The sequence below is a fragment of the Podarcis erhardii genome (assembly GCF_964252035.2).
Source record: "Podarcis erhardii genome assembly, chromosome: 3".
Classification (NCBI taxonomy): Eukaryota; Metazoa; Chordata; class Lepidosauria; order Squamata; family Lacertidae; genus Podarcis; species Podarcis erhardii.
The window spans coordinates 70,629,640-70,657,168 of record NC_138507.1 but is presented as its reverse complement, the minus strand read 5'-3'; the positions used below and the strand labels follow the sequence as shown (position 1 = coordinate 70,657,168).

At 42.1% G+C, this 27,529-nt stretch overlaps 2 protein-coding genes across 3 annotated transcripts in view; one reads left to right on the top strand and one right to left on the bottom strand.

Annotated features, from left to right (window-relative positions):
* The window catches only part of IGF2R (insulin like growth factor 2 receptor), a 65,086-nt gene extending 43,648 nt beyond the window's left edge, over positions 1-21,438 (bottom strand). Inside the window, exons 1-11 of the mRNA XM_081856530.1 lie at positions 21,116-21,438; positions 14,720-14,850; positions 11,011-11,135; positions 10,075-10,173; positions 9,224-9,356; positions 6,728-6,848; positions 5,214-5,331; positions 4,281-4,443; positions 2,619-2,793; positions 2,015-2,118; positions 665-826 (exon numbers count right to left, since the gene is read on the bottom strand). Of these exons, the coding sequence (XP_081712656.1) occupies positions 665-826; positions 2,015-2,118; positions 2,619-2,793; positions 4,281-4,443; positions 5,214-5,331; positions 6,728-6,848; positions 9,224-9,356; positions 10,075-10,173; positions 11,011-11,135; positions 14,720-14,850; positions 21,116-21,423 (1,639 nt within the window). The 5' untranslated portion in view covers positions 21,424-21,438. The remainder of the gene's footprint in view (positions 1-664; positions 827-2,014; positions 2,119-2,618; positions 2,794-4,280; positions 4,444-5,213; positions 5,332-6,727; positions 6,849-9,223; positions 9,357-10,074; positions 10,174-11,010; positions 11,136-14,719; positions 14,851-21,115) is intronic.
* Positions 1-27,529, top strand: part of LOC309338975 (proto-oncogene Mas-like) — a 66,614-nt gene that overhangs the window by 21,413 nt on the left and 17,672 nt on the right. Inside the window, exon 1 of one of the 2 annotated variants that reach the window (XM_081856535.1) lies at positions 25,880-26,250. The exons of the other annotated variant lie outside the window; for it this stretch is intronic. The gene's annotated coding sequence lies outside the window, so the exon portion shown is untranslated. Of the gene's footprint in view, positions 1-25,879; positions 26,251-27,529 lie in introns of those variants that run through there. 2 annotated transcript variants of the gene reach the window in all.

Here is a 27,529-nt window from a genome sequence, read left to right as displayed (position 1 = left end):
TATAACCCCAGACTTTTACTACTGTAATGCACACTGATTCTTGAAGTTTAGTAAAAAAATTGCAACAATCCCAAAATATGGTTAGTTTACCTCATGGCAGGACAAATCTGCCAAGGAGCATATTATATAAGTGCTCTAGCTGCAGGATCTCTGCTAGTTGCCCGATAGCTTAAGAATTCCAACACAATCACTGCGTTCCAACAGCCAGAACATACAAAGCCATTTTCTGCTGATATACCACAATTCTAAACTCCAACTCTAAACTCCTTTTGATTTGGAAAGTCACCAGCCTCCAATCTGTGACTGAACAGGCTAACATCCTACAGTATTAACCTGCCAGTGGTATAGACTTCCATTCACACAGAGGGACTTCCCCTCCCTCTCCCCAGCAATACATGTACCCCAAATCTGTTCTGGGGAGTTGGGGGATGTTGCTAAGCAAACTGGGGTGGGCTGGTTCAGGAATGGAGGAGAAAAAAGAGAATTCTCACCACCCACAGTCACCACCTGGAAGGAGTATAAGCCATTTAAGATAGCACTTAAAACAGCCCTATAATTACTGTTTTCAGGTTTAAAACATTATTGGACATCTGAGATAAGGCAAAATGAACAAAAGTTTTAAAATGTAGCGCATATCTTAATTTTTTTTTTTTAATTGCCATACCAGAATGACGAATCAATCGTGTCAAGTCATAGCTTTTCCTTTTGTCTGTAACCATACAAGGAAGATCTTCTTTTGCTACACATGCGTATTTGGTCTCCCAGGTGAAGAAGTATGAGCAGTCTGTTTCTCCTGTAAACACTGGGCTTCCTTTGCCATCATTGTCTTTGAGAAGTTCATTAAAAAATAGGAAAATTAGGATAAGGAAAATATAAATTACACAAATTAAAGCATTTATATCCCACCTTCCATTAAAATATTCTCAGAGTGCCTTATAACTTATGATTAAAACAACAGCACTGGCAGTTTACCCAGAGCAGCTGAAAACCAGTCGAGAAACTATTAAAAACCCAGGGATACCCAATTTAGTGCTGGATTAGTTGATGTGGGGAGATGCGTCGCTAACCTGTTGGCTAACTGCCTCACCACAAAGAGTGAGGGCACCCAGAGGTGGAACTCTAATCCTGGGCAGGTTAATGTGGGAGCATGTACCGTATTTTTCGCTCTATAGGACGCACCAGACCACAAGACGCACCTAGTTTTTGGAAGAGGAAAACAAGAAAAAAAATATTCTGAATCTCAGAAGCTCGAACAGCAAGAGGGATCGCTGCGCAGTGAAAGCAGCAATCCCTCTTGCTGTTCTGGCTTCTGTGATAGCTGCGCAGCCTGCATTCGCTCCATATGACACACACACATTTCCCCTTACTTTTTAGGAAGGAAAAAGTGAGTCTTACAGAGCAAAAAATACGGTAATTCTAGCTTGAAAAGTTTTACTTCTCAAGCGAAGGGTGTACATCTACTGGGTACAGAACCATCTACGGAATTTTAAGATTCTCTGAAGAATTAAGGGTTGTGCATTATAATATCTGATAGGTAAGAATGCAAGAATGGTGTTGGATAATTCAAAGAGCCTCTCTTGGCACTATGTTTCTGAATACCAAATGCTGGGAAATCATGCGTGGAGAGAGCATATTGTACTCTGGTCCTACTTGCAAGCTTCCCATAGGTTAGCCACTGAAAACAGTACACCTAAGAACCTCACAAGCAGAGTAAAAAAGCAAAATTTCTGCTGCTTTGCTCCCAATATCTGAACTCTGAGGAACATGCTACCTCTGAACATGAACGTTCTATTGCTCTCATAACAAATAGCCAGTTATATACCAATCCTCCATTAATTAGAAATCCTCTTCCCTACCAACATTTCTTAAATGCTTGTATAACTTTTAGACTCCAGAACAAAAGGAGCTGTTAGCATTCAAGTGGTAGAGGGCTGTGGTGGGGCAGCTGCAAGTATTCTTGGAGGACACAGAATATTGCTCAAAGCGATCCATAGATAACCAGCATGTTCATTACCTGCCGTTTGATTGCATTCAAAGTTTATGACAGTCATTCGCTCAAATCCAGAGCTGCAAGGATCTCCTCCTGGGTATGTCAGAATGAGGTCTCCATCAGCATACCTGATTTCAAAAGCCAAAAGGGTGAATGTTCAAATATAGCTCATCTAATTTAAGGAAGAAAAAGAGCTCACCAGTGGCCCATACTCAATGGAAACCAGAAAAAGGTTCATTAGATGGGTATCACAACTCAAAAGAGGCAAACAGATTTCTAATCTGGAATGTTATCCATTTTAGCTCTACGTCTGCCTAAAAGATCTTTGTCTTGTTAAGGTCTTCTCTTCCAAAACTAAAAGCAGAAACTAGACCTGAGTCCAACAGGATTGTCCTCCACAACACACTTTAGTTAGGTGGTTAGAGCGTAGTGGCGATAACACCAAGGTTGCGGGTTCAATCCCTGTACAGGTGCATATTCCTGTATGGCAGAGGGTTGAACTAGATGATCCTCAGGGTCTCTTCCAACTCTATGAATCTAGAATTGCCAGGAACCAACAGTGCATGCAGGAACTTTAGTTCCTAACAAATACTAACCCTCAAAGACTGTTTTCTAATTAAGCACTCACCTGAGAGTTTGGTGGGTAAACCTTCCTGCCACTTTCTGCTGAGGAACAGCTGCATGTTTGACCTGGCACGCCGAAGCATTGGCATCACTGCAGTAACCTCCAGCTGCTTTGCCACATACATTCAGATAATAGGAATACTCTTCTCTGTCTTTAGCAACGTAAGGTGTGACATACGCTAAAGAAAGGAGGGTCGTGATGATTGAAGCACATGTTTGGTAAAAGTATTTAGGTGACTGTACAGACAGAAACACACATTTACAGCCACAGAACTTATGTAATCAGTTTACAGCCCTGTTAGCGAGCTGCTTGTGTTGTCATCTCATGCCCCACAAACTCACAGCTGCACGCTGTTCAGCTCTTTCCATTGGCTGCTTCAGAAACCCATGCGAAAACGCCAAAAAACTTTCAACCACAATGTGACACAAACCACACATTTGGTTTTTGCAAGTTAAGGATTGCAACTACAGATGCCAACACAATCTACAGCTCTCTTCTTCCTCCCCGTTAGATTTAGACAGAGGCTCTGCCAACAGCTCACTAATCATGGTTTCAACATCTGGTGAGCAGTATCCAATTCTGAGGTTTTGCAATCTTAATGCGGGCATGTTGGTACAGTCCACACAAGACTGCATCACCTCTGGGTGGAGGGGGAAGAAACAGTCTCCAGACACCATGAGCTAAGAAGCTGGGTATTAGGGACTTACAACCTAGTTTTCTCCTCAACAGTTTAGCTCCGGGGTCCGAAACCTACTCTTGGTGCCCACCAAGGCCCTGACTCTTCAAATTTATTTTTAACCACTTTTATTCTTATTTGTTTTTGTTGTGGTAGTTGTAAATTTTGGGGGAGGGTTGATTTTTTTAGGTCTGAGTTTTGCTGCGGGCAGCCAGGGGCAGGGGGTAAGCGTGAGCAATTTTCTTCTGTGGAAAAGGGTATTTGTGGGGTGACCAAAATGTTGGCTTGATTTCCAAATGTGTCGTTGCTCCCAGAAAATTTGGCAAGCCACGTTTAACTTTTCCCATGCAGCAAACTATTTATACAAACTACAGCTGTGTCCTGGATTCAGCCACATCGGGCTGATTCAGGGGAATCTGGCCTTGGGACAAGTGAAGTCAAGCTGAAACAGTCCCAGGCCACCCAGCGTAACCAGGGGTGGAGAAGGGGGTGGGAAGGCTGCTGATTCCCCAGCCCATTCTCAATCCTCTGGGATGCAGGTGCTCCTTTGCAAGGCTCTTCCCGTCAGGAAAGCAGCTTGCAAAACAGCACCCCATAGGTTGGTGGGCACTACTTTCCAAAGGTGCCCTGCAGAATTCCATCTCTCTCCCCTGGCCTCATTACAGCCTGTTCCCAAGGATCTATTGCCACAGCAACTCCCTGGGCCTACTACTACCAGTACACCTGGGCTGTAGAAAGCTGTTGATGCTGGAACTATGGAAGGAGCAAGAAGGGGCCATGGGAGCAGAGCATGTGGTCCCTGGGTTGGGGAGGCTATGCACAGCCCTACAATAAGGAACACTTTCAACACAGACCAGTTTAGAAATGGTGCAGCCCTGTACAGGACTATACCACACACTAGCACCAATGCTTCTTCCTCTACCATAGCTACTAACTTGGTTTATATTGATGCCACTGCTTCACCCTTAGAAAAAAAAGAGGGTGCTTACCTGGATTTTGTTTGAGGGGTGTCAAATTCACATAGATACCATGCTGCTTGCTGGTTAGGACACAGTTGTTACTCTCTAGGTAGTCTCTGTGACAGGCAGACTCTGTAACCCATTCAATCTCATACTGGCAGTTACTTTGAGCAGTGAGTCTGGGACTTGTCACCTAATACAAAAGAAAAAAAAGTGTGCCCAGAAAGGGGAAGAGAAACTCCCTTGGGTTGGCTCCAATTTATAGCCCCCTACGAAGTTCAAAAGGCATATTTTGCATACACACAGACTCGCACACACAAGGTGTGGTGTATGGAGTAGATCCACAACAAGACAAGCAACAGAGCTTGTAATTTTATTGTGTGGAGGAAGGAGGAAAGAGAAGGAGAAGCTGCTTCGCTGAAATGCACCCCATGATGCTTCTAGATTTCTACCACTTTGTGTTGGACTAAGACCTGGGAGATCAGGGTTTAGGTCCCCCCTCCGCCATGAAGCAGAGTGACTGTGGATGATCTTTGGCCTAACCTACCACACAGGGTTGCTGTGGGGATTAAATGAGGAGGGAGAGAAGGCCACCTTGAGCTCCTTGGAGAAAACGGTTGAGAGATAAATGCAATGAACAAAGAAATAATATCCCACTTTTAACTAACTTTTGCTTAGAACAAGCCAGAGTTTCCCTAGTTTGTATGTTCACAGACTAACCTATCATTTAGTTCATTTAGGCCACTGTATACATGTTTTAAATGAAAATATAGAATAACTGAGTTGGAAGCTGGCTCAAAAGTAATTGAACCCAACCTCCTGCCAATGAAGGAAATCCATTGCTACACCATCCGTGACAGGGGGCCAGCCAAGCTCTGCTTAATAAACAACTTTAGGCCCAGGATTTTGTCCATCAGTTTCTGCCATCAAGCAACAGGATTTGAAACCCCAGGTATCAGTTACCTCTTTTTTCCTCCCCTCTGGGCACACAAAAGTAACAGTCACTGCTGGATCATGGTCACCACAGAAGTCAGGCCTCTCATTTGCATTGCTAATTTTGCTTTCGTATCTCAGGGAAAGCCTGGAAAAACGGGGGGGGGGGGGAGTTTGAGAGAAGAGACCGTGTGAGACATGCAGAAACAGCAAGAGTGGGATTTAATACAGCTACCTTATACAGTGGTACCTCTGGTTACATATGCTTCAGGTTACATATGCTTCATGTTACAGATTCCGCTAACCAAGATACAGTACCTCAGGTTAAGAACTTTGCTTGAGGATAAGAACAGAAATCGTGCTCTGGCGGCGCGGCGGCAACAGGAGGCCCCATTAGCTAAAGTGGTGCTTCAGGTTAAGAACAGTTTCAGGTTAAGAACGGACCTCTGGAACGAATTAAGTTCTTAACACGAGGTACCACTGTACTTTTAGTTTATCAGCTACACTGGCTCCCAGTCCATTTCAGACTACAATTCAAGGTACTGGCTACGTATTTTGGAAAGCAGTTTGTTCATCTGTTCTCCCTACCCTAGATTTGGGTGTATCTTGAGATATCATCACAAAACTCAGCATGAGGGTTCCCAAGGTGAGGGAAATCATCTCTGTTTATGTTTAGATGCCAGAAGCCATTTTGAATCAACGTGTTGGGCCAAAAGGTGACTTTGGTGTGATTTCATTTGATTTTGGGCTTGCCAGGTCCAAACTCACAAATTATACTATCCATTTAAAAATCACAATATTTTTCATTTTTTACAAGTTTCTGGCAATGCCGGGCACTCCCCGCTAGTTATCTACAAAGCCCAAAATGTCTTGGGACCAAGATGCATGAAGGACCACCTCCTTATGTGAATCTCCATTTTTCCAGCTCATCTGTTGCTGTGCAATTGCTTTCTGAGGCAAGGCTGGTGGCAACATTTGGGAGAGCTCTCCGAGGTGGCCCTCCATATGTGTGGAATTTCCTGTCCCAAGAAATTACCTTTCTCTTTTTAATCCACCAGAAGATGAACATATTTCCCTTCATACAAATGATTGATTCAACTGCTGCTAAAGGAACTGAATTGCAAGCACCATCTTCATGTGCTTTTTACCGTTTGTTTTAATGGCTGGATCATTGTTGCTTTGTTGGTTGATCTCCTATTTTTATTTTTATTTTCATTTTTAAAATTATATGCAGGTTTGTTTTAACAACTTTTGATTTTTTTTATGAGTAACAGTATTTATTTTTACAAACAGATGTCTACTGTTGTATTTGTAATATGCTTTGAGCAACTCTTTTGTGAAAGTCAAAGCAGGACACAAACTTACTAAGAAGACTAATAAAATTTAAATACTAAAAAGTTTCTAGATCGTGCTTTTGTAAGTGGTTAGCTGACTACAATTCTCATAATTCCTGACTGCTGGCCATACTTAAGGGAGTCAAAAAGCACTATAGGGGACCCGGTTTCCTCAACCTGGTTTAAAATACCGTAAGACTGAAGTCATACCTGTTTTTATCAAGCTGCTTGAGCTGTTCTTTAGGATGTCCCAGGTCAAATGCATGACCATCCTTCAACAGGCAAGCTGAACTGCCCTCTGGACAACCCTTGCCTTCAACAGAGGATTTTCCTGTCAATACAATGTTTATATAAGAAATAAGACCATAGGAAGGATGTTAGGGCAAAGTCTTCCATTTAAATCTTTAGATGTAAACTTAATTTTGACCATGTAGTGCATAAGAATAAATGGGACGAGGAGACTGCTGGGCCAGACTGAAAAATCAAAGCTACATGACTGAATTTATGGGACTGGCAGAGATGACCGGCAGAATCCGTGATCAGAGGAGAGAGACAGTGGAAGAGGACTGGAAAAAATTTAAAATATATCTTAAGAACTGTTGCAAAATCTCAGACTGATAAAATGTCAAGGGGTAAGAAACAGAGAATTATAGCTGTAAATATTTAAGTCAAGAGAATCTTGAGGGAAATTAAATATAGAAATGGAATGAAGGATTGCTAAAAAAAAATTTGAAACAAGGGTGCAGTGAAGGGGAGGCATGGGGAAGTCATGTGTTGTTTATGAATGTTTTTATTTGTGTGTTTTTTGTTTATGAAAATTAATAAAAATTATTAAAAAAAAAAGAAAAAAAAAGAAAAATCAAAGCTACAGAAATCAAAGACTATCTTTACATATAATACCCACTAAGCTGGAGTAGGAGGCAATAATTATCTTAACATCTTTATGGTTGCAGAAACATTCTAGAATGGCAAAAGATACTCTGTTCAAAATACCCAGAGTGAAAAAATTTAAATGTACCCAATATCTGCATGCACAATGCATATCAACAACAGTTCCTGGTTGAATGGCTCTCTAGAAACAATACTTCAGAGCTGTGTTTCCCAACCTTTGGTCTCCAGCTGTTTTTGGACTACAACTCCCATCATCCCTAGCTAGCAAGACCAGTGGTCAGGGATGATGGGAATTGTAGTCCAAAAACAGCTGGAGACCAAAGGTTGGGAAACACTGCTTCAGAGAATATGAACAATCTTTTAGTAACTCTTGAGTTACGTCTTACTGTCCTAAGAGGGGTAAGCTTTACAAACTAGTATTACCCCAGTGATCTGTTAAAAGTTTGGAATAATCTCAACTCCACATATTATCCTTATTTGGCATCGTTTCCTAAAACTCGCAAGCTTTTACCAGTAACTTAAGATGGGCAAAGCCAGTTCTAATAAGGTGTATTGATCCATCTACTAATGATTGATCTATTATCTGCTAATATCAGAAGCTGAGCAGGGACATAGATGACCTTTTACTTTGTTTTCTTCAGCATTGTGTTAGAGAGGAAATGTCGGGACAGTAACTTGGAAAACTGACCGCATTTGAACTACAGATCCTATAACAATCACGTACAAGAGGAAATCTGGGAATGAGTGTAGTTCAGTAGCAGAACATCTTTTTTTATAACAAAAGGCCCCAGATTCAAATTCCTAGCACCTCCAGGTATGGCTGGAAAAGACTCCTAACCCAAAACCTTGGAGAGTTGCTGCCCAAGTCAGCAATACTGAGCTACGTGGTCTGACTTCATATAAGGCAGCTGCCTGTGTTCCACTGTTCCTCTAGAAAGCCTAACAAATCTTAACTGTAAAAAATAAATAAATTATGATGCACTCAATGCAACAGAGAATTTAGGAATGTTTGAACACAGGAGATTTGTTTTCTATGTCTCTTAAACTGAGGAAGTCCATTGTAAAATTATTTTTTGGGGAAGCTCAGTCGGCACAGCATGAGACTCTTAATTTTATGGTCATGGTCTGAGCCCCACATGGGGCAACAAGATTCCTGCATTGCAGGGAGTGGGACTAGATAACCCTCACGGTCCCTTCAACTCTACCATTATTTGATTCTAACGCATGGAGGCTGGAAAAAGGTTACTCAGGCGTATCTTGGTTCATATTTGAAAGGTCTGAGGCAATACTCTTTTCTGAATGCATCTGAGGTTTGACTGTTCAGATGCATTCAAGATTCCGCTAGGAAAGTAAATGCGCTCTTAATCAATTAGAGATGTGAAAGCCTGGTGGTGGGGACAGAAAAACTGAGGGGAATCTCTGTTCTTAATTCTGACCTTAAGGGGGAAAAGAAGAAGCATCTCATTCCATCTATATAACCACGGCAATGGCCTATTTGGAAAATGTATCCCAAAAGCAAGTCTCAAAAAAAAAAAAAAAAGAAGGTCATTATAGTCAATACAAGATCGTGTAAAACAGTATCATGATGCATCTAGTAAAATATTTTAGTGGCCCAAGGAGTCACCAGATACTGCAAAATACTGACTAGCAAAATAATTTTCAAAAAGAAATTAAGCATGCTTCAACCTGTTAAAAAAAAAATGTATCAGACTGTTCACAGGAAGGTACGCCTCAAGTTTCTAAGGGGAAAACGTGACTCAGATGAAAAACAAAAAGCAGGCATACTAGACACACAATGTATGCCAAGGTTCAGACCTATGTTTCTACAGACGTTGATGTAGAGCTCCACGTCATCATCCGAGTCCTCTACCAAGTATCCTCCAGAAGTTTTAATCAGTGGGTTCAAGTCACGTTTCCTCAAGTCTCCATCAAATACGTAACAAGGCACCTAGAAATTAAATCACACTAATGACATGCAGAAGAGAAAGCATCACACCATTTCAGAGACCATTTCACACATTTCAGGAAAGAATCCTGATACAGACACTCCCACTGGAGACCTGCCTATGGAAGAATCATGCTTCAACATGTATAGCTGATGTAGATATTGAATCAAGTTTTGCTGAAATGGTTAGGTAAGTGCCTTGCTGCCAATGAAAATGTGCATTAATTCAAGGTACTGGTTATATAGCTCACCAGTGGAACCAGGTTGGGGCTAGAATGCTTAGAAGTATAGCTTAGGCTAGTCAAGGCTCCATTGTCCCAGAAGGGTCCATTGCAGCCTGGAGCCCTGACTGCTCTTTACTGACATTATGATTTGCTCACTAGGGAAACCAGCAACAGGGCTGAGGAGCAACCGCACCCACCTCCCTGTGTTCGCCTACCCTCTTCCCGTTCTTGCCGTTGCCACATGCTCTCTTGCTTAGCACTGAGCATGAGCTTGACAACTTTCCTTGTGATGTGGGTCCCAAGTGGTTCCCAAGCAGTAACCCTGTGCAAGAGTTTTTAACAGGTGGGTGGGACAAGCCACCAATCATGTGATGCCATATGATTGGCAGGTGGCATCACCACCCTCCTTTTAAATTTGGCCCATGAGACTGATCCTGATCAGGACCTGGCATGTGGAGCCAAAAAGGTTCCCCACTCCAGCCTAGAACTTGCATTACCTCTTCGGTTGGTTTAAACAAATCTTTCTTGCAGGCCACATATGTCTTCCATTCAAAGTAGTGCACACAACTGGTTGAAGTCACAAATTCTGGGGAACCCTGATTAAGAAATTGACGAAATACAAAGTGTGCTGTTACTCATTATTAAACCAAAAACAGAAAGCTTACTCGTTCAAACGGGTAACAGAAACCAATTACCTAGAGCTAGAACAAGAACACTCTAGCAGGTAATTAATTGCTGAATGACTTTTCGTTGGCAAGTTGGCAGATATGGAATGAAGCCAGGAATATGAAAGTACATACACATAGTGTACCACAAACTAAGGTACTTGGAATAACAGGACAATTAATTAGAATTCGGGTTCTCAGATGCCTTCTCAGATGCACTTTTATTTCCCGATTATACATGAAAAACATGCCCCAGTAGCCCAACTTTTTATAGATCTTAATTTTAAGCTGCTCTGGCAGTCAGTTAACGTTGGCTGAGAAAACAGGTGTAACTAAAATACAATACATCTTACAGTCAACCCGTGTGCATAGACTGATTAACTGTACAGTTACTGAGAGATAAAAACAAACATTTGGTTTGGGTATCCCTTCTAAACAAAGCCCATGCACTCCAGAAGAGCCAAGGAAACACAATATACAGGTAGCTTTATAGCAGAAAGAATCTATAAATTAAAAGTAACAGATACCATATTGAAAGAAATAAAGCATATGAATTGACATTAAGTCTTTAAAATATAAAAAATGCATTTCTCAACATGTTTGTATTTTCCTATTGTGATTTATCAATTATACTTTTGTATCGGTTATCATGTTCAATGTTTTAATAATAAAACTTAGTTTTCAAAAACACATTAAAAATTGAGGAAAATATGTCCTTGCATATATTTTTAAAACAAGAAAGGTTTTTGGCAATAATGCCATACTGACCAGAGTCTTCCCACAATAGAAATTAATGTTGCTTTGTAATTTGTGCTCAGTTCCTTGCTGTCTACAAGTCTGTGTAGTGTTGAACTCCAAGAGCAGTTTAGAACTTCTCATCAACGAGGAATCCCCTAAACAAAGCAACAACGAAGTCAAAATATATTTATACCCCTGCTTTTTATTGTGTAAGACTAATAGAAGCTTGGGCCAAATTGGATTTGCCAATCCACACAAGCCTTCCGTAATCCAATTTTAACCAATTCAGAACTGATACTTTGAAACAGATCTTCTGTAATACAGAGGGTAAATGCTTATATTTCAAAAGCTTAGTACAGGGCATATTGTAGTTGTTGTTTTTTAAAGCCCACCTGATATTCACTTACAGAAAACACATTTATCTTGATTACCTTTATGTGCAAAGATTGAGCTAAACATGTTTTGGAGTAGTATAACACCTTCATGAGAAATCTCTTTAGGTTAAGAATGGATTGAACAACACCCACTGCTGAAAGTCCCATTAACCTACTCTCATTCCTCTGATCTCTTGGCCACCCAAGAGCAGCCAGCAGAACTCCATGCTTGTGCAACGGGGTTCCCCTAGATCCATCCCTTACGAAAACCCTCAGTACCCAAAGCAAAGATGCTCCCAAGGAATGAGAACCCTTTTCAAACGGTGTGGGATGAGGTACAAGGGGCTGTAGGGGGTGTAAAACTGGGAAGAATTCTACAGGGATACTTGTGTACATGGAAGGGTCTTGCCCTGCTTTGGAGCCAAGCCATATGGAAGCCATATAAAGCAGAACAAGGGCATCCCCCTCAGCTAGTTCTTTTTGGCAGGGAGAAACATGTGGGTTTTGACCTTGAATGAGGAGGCTGGCTCGTGACTTAAGAAGCATTTTAAAATATCAAGGAAACATCTATCTCTATTTCATCTTTCTAGCGTTGAGGAAGTTTAGCTTTCGTAATGAAGAGCATCCAGTCAGGTGAGCCTCCACCTGCAGTCTGATGCAATCCAGCTTCGCTGCCTCTGTGCAAAGTAGGCCTCTGCTCTTTTTTTCTTATTTTGGCATACAGCCAAAACATGAAGCTGGAGCTATTCACTCACCTATCTAGATCACACCTTTCCATTAAAGGTGCTCGAGCCAGCTAATGCAACAAACACAACAAAAAGCAATAAAAGGAAAATCCAAAAAGAAGGCTCTTAAAATCATCCATAAACACACACACACACACACACACACACACACACACACACACGTGAAAACCAATTGAGACACACATTGTATGAATCAGAGGCCCAGCTAAATAAAATGTACCTGCCTAGCAAGCCACTGCATGAAAAACTGAAGCCTAGTTCTTCCCTAGGTGGGTCTAGGCACAGTCTTCAGTCATCTGACTACAATGCATTCTTAGTCTGCGGTCATGTATTCTGTAAGTGCATAGAAGACCCTGCTGGGTCAGGCAAATGTCTCATGCAGACCAGCATCTTGTTCTCACCGTTGCCAACCAGATATCTGTGAGAAACCCGGGAGGAGGACCCTGTGGTTTCCTGCAAAAGAAATGCAGAAACATGCTGCCTCTGACCATGGAGACAGGGCATAGCTTTCATGGCTAGTAGCCACTGACAGCCTTATTCTCCATGCATCTGTCTAACGCCATAAAACTAGGAGCACAGTGTCTGTGGGCAGCACCCTGTTTTTTAATTATATCATGGTTTTAGCAAAGGCTAAATCATGGGAGGCATGAATTTCTCCTCAGTGTCTCATTTCCCCATGTTAGTGCACACCCATGTATTTGCCAAGGAGTTTTGAAGAAGTCTTTAGTGTGCCACCATCCAGAAATACTTGTGTACAAGTTAATTCAATAAAATTCCCTCTCCTTTCGTCTTTTTCGTTCTCTTGTGACTACGGCCAAGTCCAAAGTCAGTGAAGATGCTCAGCAGAACATAGCTAGCATCACTGCTGCAGCTTGGACTTTTGCCAACTCAGAAAGAGTGAAAATAGATTCGATTTTTGACTGGCTCTGCCAGGACTATTAGGAGTTATATATTGCTTAAAAGGAAATCAACTCCTTTCATTATTCCACAGTCAGGAGCAAGAGATAGAGACAGTCTGCGGCTATGAAGGTCAATGGTTCTCTTCTTCCCCACCCCCGAGAACAAGATACTGGCTCCAGAACTCAGCTTACATTGACAAGTAAGAAGTCTAACCCTCTATAACAGCTGCCAAGAAAAGTCCTTGAAATCATCCAGAATTAATATGCTCTCGAGGCCTAATTGCAAAATTAGAAATGTTCTATAGGATGTGTTCTATTTGAAACTGAAGTCCAGAGGTTGGAGGATGATAATTTAATAAAAGTGTATGACTATTTTTTAATCACCACAAAATGCAAAAAATATTACATATACATATACTGTATATACACATGACCACCGCCATTTCAGGATGGGTGTGGGCAAGTTAAAATAAAAGAGTAACTGGGTTGGATCCCAACCTAGTGCTCCAGGACTGCCTCAATTCACAGAAGTTACTTGGAAAAGGTTCCCACTGGAGGAACACAAGGGAGAATCCATTTTCAACCCTTTCCCTTTCCCCTGCAGCCCCCACCCCCTCAGCTTTTCACAGTGTTCTGGTGTCTCAAACAACCCTCCAGAGAAGCGAGTCAGGCGGCATGGGGGAAAGGAAGTTGGGAAAAGTTGCCTTTCCCCTTCTTCCAGCAAGGAGTGGAATTGAGTGCTGAGGGTCTCTATATTTTGTTTTCCTCACAGCCACCTTGGAGGTGGTGTGCCACTCATCTACTTTTAAAGCAACTATCCCCCCAATCTCAAGAGCATATTTCAGGGCGAAGTGGGAGTATGGAGGAGGTGATGAAGGCAAAGTCTTGTTGCACAAGCAGAAGCCTGTTCTGCAGGCAGATCAACCTATGGTTCTTTCCAAGGAAGAGAGGGACAGAAAAAGCTTTTTACCCACAGCTTCAAGCTTTCTAGAACTTTTACATCTTTATCTAGGGCAGGGAACATGTGGCCTTCCACCATCACTAATCATCAGTTTAGGGATAGTGCGTGTTGCTTGTGTAACACTTTAATTGGCTCATGGCAGAGAGATGGATTTTATGAAGCTTCTAGGCTGAGCTGGTCATGTCATACCCCTCTCTCTGGACCCATTTTGGGGAGGGAGCCAAGGCATGTAGAAGGAATAACAGGAGCGAACCAAATCCTCATTCTCAAGGAAAGCTAGATCACAAGGGTTGAGAAAAGCCAGCTGGCTCCTAGCATCACGTAGGTTATGTGGCAGATGAGAGACCAGAGCACCCCCCAAAACAAAAACTCTGCCCACATACCCTGCCTGCTGCTGCAAGATTTCATGTGAACAAACCATTTTGCCTTAACGGATTCAATTATTTCTGCCTGCTCAAATTGCTGACTGAAAACAAAACCAGACTGAACTTTAGGATGCCAACCCACATACACATGCATTACAAGCCAGGAAAGAAAGGATTTTAAAGCAGTCCTTATCAGTTTAAGCCATTCTCCTCCCTTTGCACACCACACCCCAAAAGTCAACTGCTGCAAAGGGCAGGCGATATAGCTCACCAGCAAGAACATGACGCTTTCAGGACAAGGAGAGAAACCTTGAACACAGGCACACGCAAGAGAATTTAATGGGTGGTGTTTCACATTTTAACATCCATATAGCAGACAAACCTCTGGACTTACCTACTGAGAAACTGGCATTGCTTTTTATGTCGTATGCACAAATGGTACTCGACCCTCCACAGCCTGTGGCACTACCACAGAGGTTGATTTTGTAGTGTACTTTATCTGGATCAACAGCTTCCCACGTATAACTGAAAAAGAAGAGTGGGAGGGAGGTACAGTGAGTATGTGCTGCCAAACTACATGTGTCAACAAAATAAAAAAAAATCCTTCCAGTAGCACCTTAGAGACCAACTAAGTTTGTTACTGGTATGAGCTTTCATGTGCATGCACACTTCTTCAGATACATGTTTCAGCCCAGGCTACTCATCAGCATCTTAAATCTAGCAAACTTTTTGTTCATATTTAACACACACCCCTCCCCCCAATGAGCTTTCCAGCACACTGTCAGCAATGCAGGGAGATGCAACAACGAACATCTTTCTGATAAGGCACATTTCAGATTATATTCTGAAGCAGTTTAACCAAAATAAAAATTCATCTTCGCTAAACACATGCAAACCATCTATTGTCACCTCAAAAACATGGAACAAACTAAAAGTTGTGAAGCATCCTGTGATCCTCAGCTGAAGGGTGGAATACAAATTTATAGAAGAAGAAGAAGAAGAAGAAGAAGAAGAAGAAGAAGAAGAAGAAGGAGGAGGAGGAGGAGGAGGAGGAGGAGAGGATGTATTTTTTCTGAAATTAACATTTAATGCTCAGGAATGTAAGACACTGCCTTCCATAGAGGTCCAGCTAGCTTCAGTATTTCAGTCCTACCTAGAGACACCAGGGATCAAACCTGAGAACTTTTGCATGCAAAATATATGCTCCACCTACCACCAAGCTACAGCCTCTTTCCCAGAATGTCATAGAAGATTGGCCATTAGTTCAGAGGGACACTCTTCCAGCTGCAGTTAATATTTCAATAACAAACTTCTAAGTAACTATGTACCCGGGGGTAGCTAAACAGATGTTTGAGGACTAAACTCCCATCATCCCTAACCATTGGCCATGATGCCTGGGACAGATGGGTGTTGGGAGTGAAACAACATCTGGAGGGCCACAGGCGCCATACCCAGTGGAAAACATCAGACAAAGGATTCAGCGTGTCTTACAGAAGACAAAATCAAGTTGTTATTGAGAACTGAAGTGGCACTTAACACTTCCATTTTCACATTTGTGTTTATTGAACAACAGGTCCTGTTCCCCCTGCATGCAAACATATTCACCCTTGGAAGCATATGTATTTCTCCCAGTGCTGTCACCTGTATAATATTCATAGGCACTCTCATCTCAGGAGCCTTAACTATATTGGCCTGACTAACGTCATGGGAGCTGCTTCTCCATGGAAAGCCCCCTGCAGCTGAAGTCATGTTTAAAATGACTCAATTAATCAGACAAGAACTTGGAACACAAGAGTTTCATCTATGCAATCTGGCACGGAATAAACATTCAAAAGAAAAGCCGTATACTTTTCCCTTTTTAAAAAAAAAAAAAAAGGTTGGTGTTAACAGCGAGAAAAAGCTTTCAGTTTCCAGTCCCAAATCATGAGACTTCTAGTCAACTGGAACATATTTGTTATGCCCCTGACACAAAGGCAGACAAAGGGAAGTACGGGCTACTTAATGCTGTAAGCAATTCTACAGTAGTCATGGCCCCCTTCTCACCCAGGGAGCCAACCTGACTCAGAGCAGCATTGCTTGTAGGGCTGGGCAATTGACTGGCCCAAAACAATTCAGTCAACTGATGGTCAAAGTACTTAAAACAACATCAGTAGAGAATACTTTTAAATCAACAAGTCTGAGACTTGTGCTCATTACAAAAGCAACTTAAATTGTTAACTGTTTTGCCATGGGCCCACAGATCTTAGCTAGCCTGGGTAGCCAAGCAGGGTCACCAAGTCTGCCAAGGTCTTGTTCCCAGTCTCACATTGTGACAATGGTCACCATCCTTGGTTCCAAGAAAAGTATTTACCCAGATGCTAGTGAGGCACACAACACCGATATTGGACCAGCTGCACTCCTGAGCACATTTAAAGTGGCTATGCTGAACCCACTGAATAGTTTGTAGTCAGGTTATCAGAAGAAGCCCTTTCACTGGTACAAACCTGCCTGCACTCCAAGATAAACTCCAGAGGTCCTATCTCTAAAAATCAAAGATACTGAAAAGGTTGTTTCTCTGGAGCCTTCCATTTGCAGCCCCACATTTGTGGAAACTCGCTCCCAGACACAAGACAAGGTCTTTCAAGTAGCACCCCCCCCCCAGTTTGTGAACTCTCACCCAAGTGATATACAAATGGCCCAATCAGTACAAGCTTTTGAAACTCGCCTATTTCAGATTGTTTTTTCTTAACGGTAGAAGGTTTGGCTGCACCCCAAAGGCACACTCCTCCATTGTTTCCCGAGACAGATGGCTATCGGCAACAACAACAAATGGTGCTGATTTTGGAAATCGTTTTAAGTTGTTACAGCTAATATATTATAATAGTCTATTGTTTTAGTTAGACTACTATTTTAAATAATTTCAACTGAAATATGGATGGCATTTTATACCCAAAATAAATTGTCGTTTTAGGTAAGATGCCCTGTGAGGGCCTTGCCCAAGCAACAGCCTAGAAATGTTTAAATAGATATGTAATGTGGGACTTTTAGGTGACGCTACAAAAGATTAATAAATGGGGTGCAGGAGACGAGGGCCTGTGCAGAGGTAAGGGGAGAAGTTATGGGAAGGCAGAAATGTGAATTAAGTACAAAAATAGTGCACTAGGCACTGGAACAGATATAGTGATCCCGTATGGACAACTGTCACTCTCCATCCACTCTACCATAAGACCAACTCTATCAGATTTCTCCTGCCACTGTCATCTCTAGTAGCCATTCCATCAGGCTATAGGACAAGGGGACATACAGTATAGAACTCCAAGGCCTCTGCTGTAACACCAACACATTTTTATTCCTCCTCTCCTTGAAATCTTTCAATTCCTGATAATTCTGTAACTAACAAATGGTGCCCGATATTGCTTTTCTGTCCTCCCTCCCAAACTGCATCTACTTCAACAAGGCATCTAACAGCGAGAGATTTTCCCCCCCTTAATCTATAACAGTATTGCAAAGCACCATTGAACTGCATGAGGTCAGGGCTTAACTTTCTAAATAGTCCCCCTTCGAAAAGCTGCAACCCATCCTAAATGGAAAAATATGGCAGATTGCCCTCCGTAATTTGGGGTATGATCTCTCTTCTGGAAATGTAACATTAGTAGTGGCGTAAATCTGCCTATTTGCACTGTGTTGGATTTCAACACATCGTGGATAGTTAAAATTTATCAGAAGCATATATAGATTAAATTTTAAAATGTGGCTTTACACTAAAGTTTGTATATTGTTCACATCTTGCATTTAAGAAGCAATGTTCTAAATATTTCAATATTGCTACCTCAGACAAGAGTATAATTGGAAAAATCCCAAAGACTCCACACTGAAATTTACCAAGGGAGAGCATATTTAAAATGCTGGCAGGAAAACAAGAAAGAACAGGACATATCCAAACAAAATACCATATAGATATATTTTTTTAACCAAGAAAATATAGTCAGTTATGTAGGCAGTTATGAAAGATCATGAAGCTGTTATTGCAAGCTGACACGCAGAAGATTGACTAAGGTGAAATTAAGTGCTGGTACCAGTGGTGTTGAATTTAGAATATTTCTGTATTTTCCAAGTTTCAACAATTTGTTTTGTTGTTGCTGTTTTGTTTTTGGTAAACATCACTACTTATATATATTTTTCCTGAAAACAAATGATACTGATAAAGACACATCAGTTCATCACCAAGTCAGTTTTAATCTTGACTCAATCAGGCTTTTTGTTAATTTCTGTTCTGTGCTCAATTGCAAGCCTGCAGGCACATGCCAAAATTACCTGCCATGTTCTACTTTATACAATGGCAAGGTTGGAATTGCTGGTACAGCACAACCCAACAGTTTCATAAATATACACAGAGAGAGACCAACCCACTTGCATTGGAATACTACACAGATTCTCTAAAGCAATGAATTGCTTTATTCACTGGAAAAATGAAACAAAAAACCTTTTCAGTAAAATCCTGCAGGTATACAGCTCACCTCGTTCACACAATGAGCCACTGTTTGTGTGGAATGCATTTTTGCACACATAAAGAGTGCTTTTCCGATTTAGTCCTGAACAAAATGTACTCCAAGTATAACCAATTTCTTGTTTTGGTTTAAAAATGTATCTACAATTCAACATGGTAGCCTCTCTCCACTTCCACGTAAAAATCAACAAAACAGAAGAAACAGATTATAGTGTAACATAGTGACCAAAAGACAAAGCCAAGAAATCAGTGCAGTCCCCAATTCAAATGTCACTTCTGCCATGAACTCAATGGGTGGCCTTACTCAAGCATTCTTCTGTCTGCGTATCCCCATTTGTAATATGGGGATAACTGTTATAGCTGCTGAAGGCCATATTTTATAGCAAGGCAGGAAATACGGACAAACCATTCTCTAAAGAATCAGTTACTTGCAAACAGTCAAGAGTTGCTGAAATTTCCACACTGGCAGGGATTTATTAAAGAATATTCTTCTGAACAGACAATTCATCTGCAGGGATAGGATCCGAAAATATACTATTTAAGGATGGAGTGCATGGAGAAGATGAAACAAAAGGAAGCAAAGAGTTTAGTTGTGTTGGTTTGAGGCAGCCTTCATAGGGCTACAGCAGTGATCTTCTGGGATTGTAGAGCAACCTCAGCTAATTGAGACATGCCTAAACCTGCCTTGTATCAGTGTAAAAAAATTATTAGAGAGATGTAAGATGGGAAAGGTCATAGCTCAATGGTAGAGCATCTGCTTTGCATGCAGAAGGTCACAGGTTCAATTCCTGTCATCTTCAGGTAGGACTGAGAATTTTCCGCATGAAACTCTGGAGTGTCTGCCAGTCATTGAGGACAATAATGAATACATGGACCAAAAGTCTGGCTCAGTATAAGGCAGCTTCCCCTGTGCCTTGTTAGTTCTCCCCATCCAAAGTTTATTGTTTCCTTGGAGGGAAAGTTTCAATTAGCAATTAACCTCATTGGGCTTGGAATATCTCACCACTTAGGGGTTCTCTCTTCCATAGCAATGCAAAATGAGATATGTAATGCATATGCAATGAATTTTGAACACCCAAAGGTGCTAAATAATTATTTAAGTATTTTGAATAAATGCTATTTACAGTTGCTTAAAGTAACAAGATGCAGCATAGTAATGCAAGACATCTATGCATGCTAGGCTACTCCAATTACAGAGTTGCCTATGAAGGAGACATAGTTCAATGATACTGTAAATGCTTTCCATACAAAAAGTTTCTGGCCTCTCTAGCCAGAGTCAAGAAGAGCCCGTCTGAAATCCTGGAGAATTGATGCTAATGAGTAGAAACTATCTTCAGCTAAACGTATCATATGAGACTTTGTCTAAAACAGCTTCATACATTCATAAATGTTTGCATAAAAACATGATGGGGTCTGAGCCTCCTTTCCACAGAAAGCGAAACATACTGAACTTTTGAGCTGGCTATCACAAGGCAGGAGAGCAGGCAAAGGTTAAATTAACAACTTCAAGTTAACAGCAGGAAAAACCTGTTCTGCTTACTAGATTTGCATTGTTCCAAGCATACCATATGCAATTATTTTGATGGTGCAGGATCCAACCCACTGAACAAGTTAAATACACAAGCAATAACTCGAGTTATACTTCCTAACAAAGAGGAAGGTCTGAGATAGGCAATTAAGTTCATTTCGCAATGCCATTCTCCCAAGGGAAAATTTATGCAAATATGTTTTGGCAAAGTGTAATTGAGTCAATACATCACAGCTGTGAAAAAGCTCAATTACTATCTAGACAAAAACTGCCTAGGAATGAAGACTGTTTTAACAGTTGATAGAAAGCTGTGGAAGGGAGCCGGTGCCCCTCACGTCCAGGCATTAAGGACACTGCTCCAGCCCAGTACTGTACTCTTATAGTGCAGCAGATGGCACCCCAGCTAAACTCCTTGAAGAAAGCACTTCTCCTTGCATAAAATCACTTTAGAAGTTACAAAGCAGCCCCACTGCCTGCACAGATAACACGTCTGAAACAAACCTATGGTTCCACCTATGGGCGGGATGGCATTAGGAGCGGTTGCGTCCTCTGCGAACTAACACAGAAGGCGTCTTTTACCAGACACGCAAACGCACATTTCCCTAATACAACCGAGGGAATACAGAAGGGCGGGAGTGGGGGGAATTAGGTGCTGCACGGAAAGGGGAAGCAGCAACTCGAGTTTTCCGGTTCCGCGCGCCGCCCTTGGGCCCCTGCCAGCTGTTCACCAGGGGCAGCTCCCCGGGACGGAGGAGGCGAGCCAGGCACTCACTCACCGGCACAGCTCCTGGTAGCTGAAGCTGCCCTGGGCCGCGGCGGCGGCGGCGGCGCTGCCTCCCTGCTGACTCGGGAGGACGATGGAGAGGAGCAGCAGGACGAGGGGGAACCCGGGTCGAGCCCCAGGCGAGGAAACCCGGAGCAGGCGAGGCCCCCCAGGCGGGGCCCAGGCGTCGCGTCTCATGGCGGGGCTCGGGGCTCTCGGTGCAGCTTCCGGGGCTACTCCGCTGACATGGTCCACAAGACGGGAGAGAACAGGCAAGCGGGTCATGTGACTCCCGCCCCAACACACGCCAGAGCCGCTCATGTGACCCGCCCCGCGCCTGTCACGTGGCGGCAGTCATGTGAGGCCGGGCGTGAAGAGCGGCCGGTTCCCGACGGTGAGGGGCGGGGGAAGCGGCCGAGGCTGATAGGCTGATTAGGCTGCCGCTCACAGGCTGAAGCTCACGCGGGTGACTGCATGCAAGAATGGATAAGCCCAGAAGAAGCCCCCGGATAGGAATCGTAGAACCGCAGAGTTGGTTCACACGTGCGCGCGCCCGCTTCACTTGATTTGACTCCGGGGCTCAGCACTTCCGACTCGCGTCTCAGCTGCCGGGTGGGCGGAAGGATTCCCGCCGGGAACGCGGTGCACGCGATGCGTTAGGTGTACAATGGCTGGTCCACACGTGCAAGGCAGCCGTGGCAGTGAGGAACATGCGTGCGTGAACCAGCCACAAGTGCCTAATTCCCAAAGAAACAAAGGCACGGGGGGGGGGGTTTGGAGGCTGTGACAGGGCCCCTAGAAACTTCTTTGTTACATGGAGGAATTAGAATAACGGTTTTACTCAGCATGGGCGATGGTTACTAGAATGGAGGAAAGCTTCTGTGGGTTCACAAGTGGAGAGACAGCTGCTGCACTCGGGTCCTGCTTTTGGACATATAGGTGTCTGGTTCGCCACTATAAAAACAGGATGTTGGATGAGATGGACCATTTACCTGTCTCAGAAGTACATACTCTTCCTATGTTCAGAGAAATCTTCCAGGACTCTTAGAAAAGAGGCATTGGGAAAACTTCATTGGGATTCCGAAGGCAATTAAGGCATGAGACTAAGCTTCACCCAGAGTTTACTGGAAGTGTTTTCAAAATAAACCATTTATTTTTGCTTATTGAATACATTTTGCTTGATCTGTGATTACTTATTTATATTGGACATGCAGGCCTGGTTCTCATGACACTTGCATTGTGTTCATCCTCTGGTCCTCCAGAGTCTTTTTTAGAACTCATGATTACAGAGTTTAACCATGAGCCATAGTTTGAATGACACCTTGCCTTAGCTCTGTGTGGTGTGGAGTAAAAAAGACTGGAGGAGGAAGAAGGCTGCTTATTTGTAAAGTTTGGCTTACCATGTCATGCAAACCAGCTTGCAGCCTAGTTCTACCCATATTTACTCAGAAATAAGCCCTGCAGAGTTCACTAGGGTTTGTTTCCAAGTCCGTGTAAATAAAAGAGAGCAATCTTGATTTGAGGAGTGCTTTATAATCTTTATTATGTACACCCTTGCAATGAGCTTGTAAAGTAGACATGTCATCAGCAGGTTCAATTGTCTAAGAGCAAACACATTGGACAAAATGTAAACATTAGAGCCATAAAACAAATCCATTCCAGTCTTTTAAATAGTTAAAATCCCTCTCCCCAATCAAAGGCATCAGTTTATTTTAAAAAATAAAGATGCCACAACAATGTGCAAGCTTTTGGGTTCTCTAGAACTCTTCTGGGTAGATGGTAAAAAAAAGGGGGGTGCAAATGGTTAGTGGTGAAGCCATGTGCCCACATCTGGAAAGAATTTAAGATGAGGCTTTGCTGTGTCATGTAGGTTTCAGGTTGCGCCAAGAGCCATTGGGAAGGAGAAATATAGAATGGCTGGCTCCCCATCTCGGTGAATGGTTCTCTGTTCCTGTTTCCCTTCTACCAAAGAACCTGTGTGTTTTGCCTAAGGAAGGAACACACCTGGGTAACAGCTGGCTTTGGCATTCCCCCATGTTAGCCATGTATGCATGAGCCAATCCTCACAAAGTGTTGGGGGATCATGAATTTCTGTAGTGCAGACAAGTGCTCAGAAACAAGGAGCCTCCCAAAATTCCTTCTGTTAGATGGGCTGTGTACCATTCAGTTTCCAGGCACAATGGGGAACAATTAGTACTGGAATACATCCAGTTTAGTCCCTGGATTTTCTCTTCAGTATTTTTGGTAAAAAGATATCAAGCCAGATGTGCCACACCTTACTGTCCATTTTCCAGAATCCTATTCCTAGCTTTAGAACTCAAGAAATGGGTTCCTATGGACTTCTTATACAGAGATCACTTTTTGATCAAGTCCTCAGATGAAGCCTCTCATTATTGCTTTCTTGTCAAGCTGCCCACTGACATCCTAATCTAGCCCTATTTGGAGTTACTAATTTCCTTCTTAGGGTTGTTGGACATCTCCCTTGCTGTGATCCCAGCTTGGAAGAAGATAACCCGGCTGCCCTATTCTCACCGTCAGCTTCACCCTCACCTGCCCTCTGCTAGGTGCCTGGGTATCAATGAGTGTAGCTGCCTGTGAATAAATACTATCTACCTCTTGCCTGGTGTGTGAGCAGCAAGTTAAATATGCACTTGTGATTCACACAATCTCTCCAACAAGTCCTGGATATGCAATTAGTAGGACAGTAGTAAATGAGGAAGGTTCTTACATATCTTAACATTTGCCAATATTCTTTCTGCAGAGCAAAGGTTCCCTCTCGTGTGCTGTGATGATAAAGCACGAATCGTATACTATTGCTATTTCCATTGGGTGGCAGTATTATGCTGTCTAAATCTATTTTAATTTGTGTGATCTTATTCTGAAATATTGCCATAGTGATTCTCAGTATGGACAAGGGAACATGAGCAAAATTGCATTCTTTTATTTTAGAATCCCTAACCCACCCTGTGAATGGTACATGTAATCATTAGATTGTATTTAGGACTACATATATGTAGCCCACCCAAATCCACCCAAGCAGGACGGTCCTCACCCCTAGGAACAGTGGGTCAGAGTAATGATTGCTGCATCCAATGTTTTCCTGATTCCTGCTGGCCAGGGCTGCTGAGGGGCCCAAGGATTAAAGCGACCAGCAGAGGTCAGTGGAGGGTTACTTTCACAATGCATGGGTAGGCAACCTAAGGCCCTGGGGCCGGATCCAGCCCAATTGTCTTCTAAATCCAGTTCGCAGAGGGTCCAAGAATCAGTGTGTTTTTACATGAGTAGAATGTGTCCTTTTATTTAAAATACATATCTGGGTTATTTGTGGGGCATAGGAATTCGTTCACCCCCCCCCCCAAAAAAAAAATAGTCCGGCCCCCCACAAAGTCTGAGGGACAGTGGACTGGCCCCCTGCTGAAAAAGTTTGTTGACTTCTGTCCTAATGCCTTACAGAAGCAAATGCTTTGTTTGGCTGCAAGCCTGTGTACACGCTTATTCCCTGGGACTTCTGAATAGGTATGTTTAAGGTTGCCCTGTTAAATATCCAGGTGTGGGTCAATGTGTGGCTTGTGTATGTTCAGGTCAGAGCTTTTGAGTTCGAAAAGCAAAACAAAATGGGGGAAAAGATAAATTCATACATATAAGGATATAATAATAACAAGCCCTTTCTGTTAGGAAAGGACTGTAAATTATGAAGCAAATAAGGGAAATTCCCATTTCCCAAGTAACTCCTCAAATGTTGAAAGAACACCTGGTTTAAAGGTAAAGAACCATAAAAAGAGAAGCCTTGAAGTTGCCCATCAGCAGTTAGACAGCAGTGAACGACATGTGCACAGACCCCCTGTTCACAATCTTCCCCACTATGGTTAGATGTACAGCACTTCTACTTAGATTATAACCATTTTTCCTAAATTTAGGTAGAACTGCACCATCTTTTGTCGTCATTTCTTGGTGACACATTTCTTCTTTAGCAGTGCCTAAATGGCCACCTTAAGATAAAGTTAAGCATTAAACTATCAACCTAAAGCTCTTGGTTGCATCCATACACCATTTCTGGGATCTGCAATCTGCCTATACATATTAGGCATGCATACATGCATACATACATACTCACTCCTCCCAGAATGGTAGACTTATGCCTTTTCCTAATTTTCACCAGATGGATGCTGGATTTGTACAATTACACCAAAGACACCTCAAGAAAACTGACACAATTCTTAGAAAAAGGAGGAAGAACCTTGAGACACTTTAAATCAGCCAAGAATCACCCCTATTGAAATTAGCAGAGGATATTAACAAGGTCTTTACAGAGAATTTCTGTGTGTGTCTCATTATTGTGGGATGCGGTGCTGAGGACCGTATCATCTGCTCAAGTGTAGCACATCATGTGCAAAATTAGGGCTGCCATACATCCGCAATTTCCCAGACATAGCTAGGATTCGTCTGTCGAAAATGTCATCCGGGCAGAATTTTCGAAAAGCAGCAAAAATGTATGTGAGAACCCAAGCATATGACAGCCCATATTGGAAATGTTGACTTTTTGATGATTTTGGTGATTTTGCAAAAAAAGTAAACAACTTTGGCCAAAGAGCTCAATGACTATTGTGTCCAGGTGTTCACTTTTTGAAATATGGCAATCATAGGAAAATAAGCCAATCTGAATACGCTCCTAATAATTTTATTGAGATTTAAACTCTCAAAACTTTATCCAGGTTACCAGCATTCTTCCCAATCCAAAATATATCTAATTGTTGAGGTTTCGTATGTATAACATTTCTAACCTCTGCCAAGAGATTGCAGAAAACATTTAATAGACATAGCCTGTCGTGGTAGGATCAGCATGAACATCTGACCAGATGTGTCATAGGCTTAGGTTTGGGAAAATATAATTCCATCTCCTTATATTCTCAGATAATTACATGTGTTTGTTGGACAGTCAAATTCAGTCTGCCAAATGCTGATAAAACGAATGGAAGTCCAGCAAGAGCGTTTGATTGAGTTGAAAGCAGATAACGTGGGAGCAAAGAAGTAACATCTTCTTTCTCCTGCTAGCAAGATATATTTTCCAGCTGTTACAATTCTAAGAGACCACAAATCTCTTCTTGATTAGAAGGAAATATTTTGAAACAGTTCCCTGGATAGCGATTGGTAAGTAGTGCTAATAAGATACATGCATTTTGTTATTATACAGCAATTCAATCTGCTCCTTTCAGTTAATTTAGATAACTGCCCAATCTTTAAAACCTGAATTTAAGGAAGCATGGCAATCTTTATTGATTTTTGGAAGGTTAGATACGAAATTAAAATGGATTACTTCTCTATTCTTTGATGATAAAGAAGGTGGAACAGAAGGTTAATATTGATATTTCTGTCTGATATAAAACAAGAATGTATTGATTAGATTCATGTGTGTAAATATCTTTGTGTAATAATATAATTTAATATTTATGATTCACATACAAACAGTTGAAGAAGACAGAAACTGAAGCATTTTGCTTAAGTCTATAATCTCTCTGTTTTGTTAGTCACTGTAATATATGAGGTAGTTTTCAACAAAGTTTTACTCAGAGTAGGCTCGTTGAAATTAATTAACCTAATGTCATAATATGAGTTAATTACAATGGGTCTACTCTGAGTAAAAGTTAAGCCCTATCCTTGATTTTACCCATGATTGATAGAATTTAATCTAGAATTTAGGAAACAAACTTGGTTCAGGATTGCATCTTTCTCCTGACTTCTGTTTCCCCCAAGAACTGAGGGTCTGGCTTCTGAGTAGACGTGTACAATTGCACTGATATATGCACTACTATATTGCACTAATATGCCTCCAGGCATAATATAAGGAATGCAGCATAAGGAAAGGGGTGATGCTTCAAAATGAGAAACAATGGTTTCTCTGCCCCTTTCCTTTCCTACAAGCTGGCCTCTCTAGCTGCTCTTCAGATTCAGAAAATTTCGTCTGGCTTAAACAGCATGAAAGCAGTTATTTTCTGACTGGTGAATCTGCAAATGTGCCTGATTATTATTTGTACTGGTGGCTAAGTAGCCTAGTTGGTAGAGCCAGAGGATCACAAGTCCATGATGAGGCACGTCCAGGAAAGACTCCCATCTGAAATCCTGGAATGCCACTGCCAGTCAGAGTGGACAACACTGAGGTACATGGATCAGCAGCAAAGCACAGCTTCCTTTGCTCTAATGTAATGAAGACTGTTGGAGATATAAAAAAAGATGGATGCGCTTTTTGCTTTGAATACCTTTCCAGTGCCAGTTCTCCATTCACACACATCCAACATCATATCCTCTTCCCAGAAGCACTTCACCGGGCGGCGTGGAGCCTCTATGCTCTCTTCCCGGCAGCTGGGCAGCTGTTGCTTAGTGGGAGAGAGGGATGAGGTAGCAAGGAAATAACCTTACACTGTTATGTGCT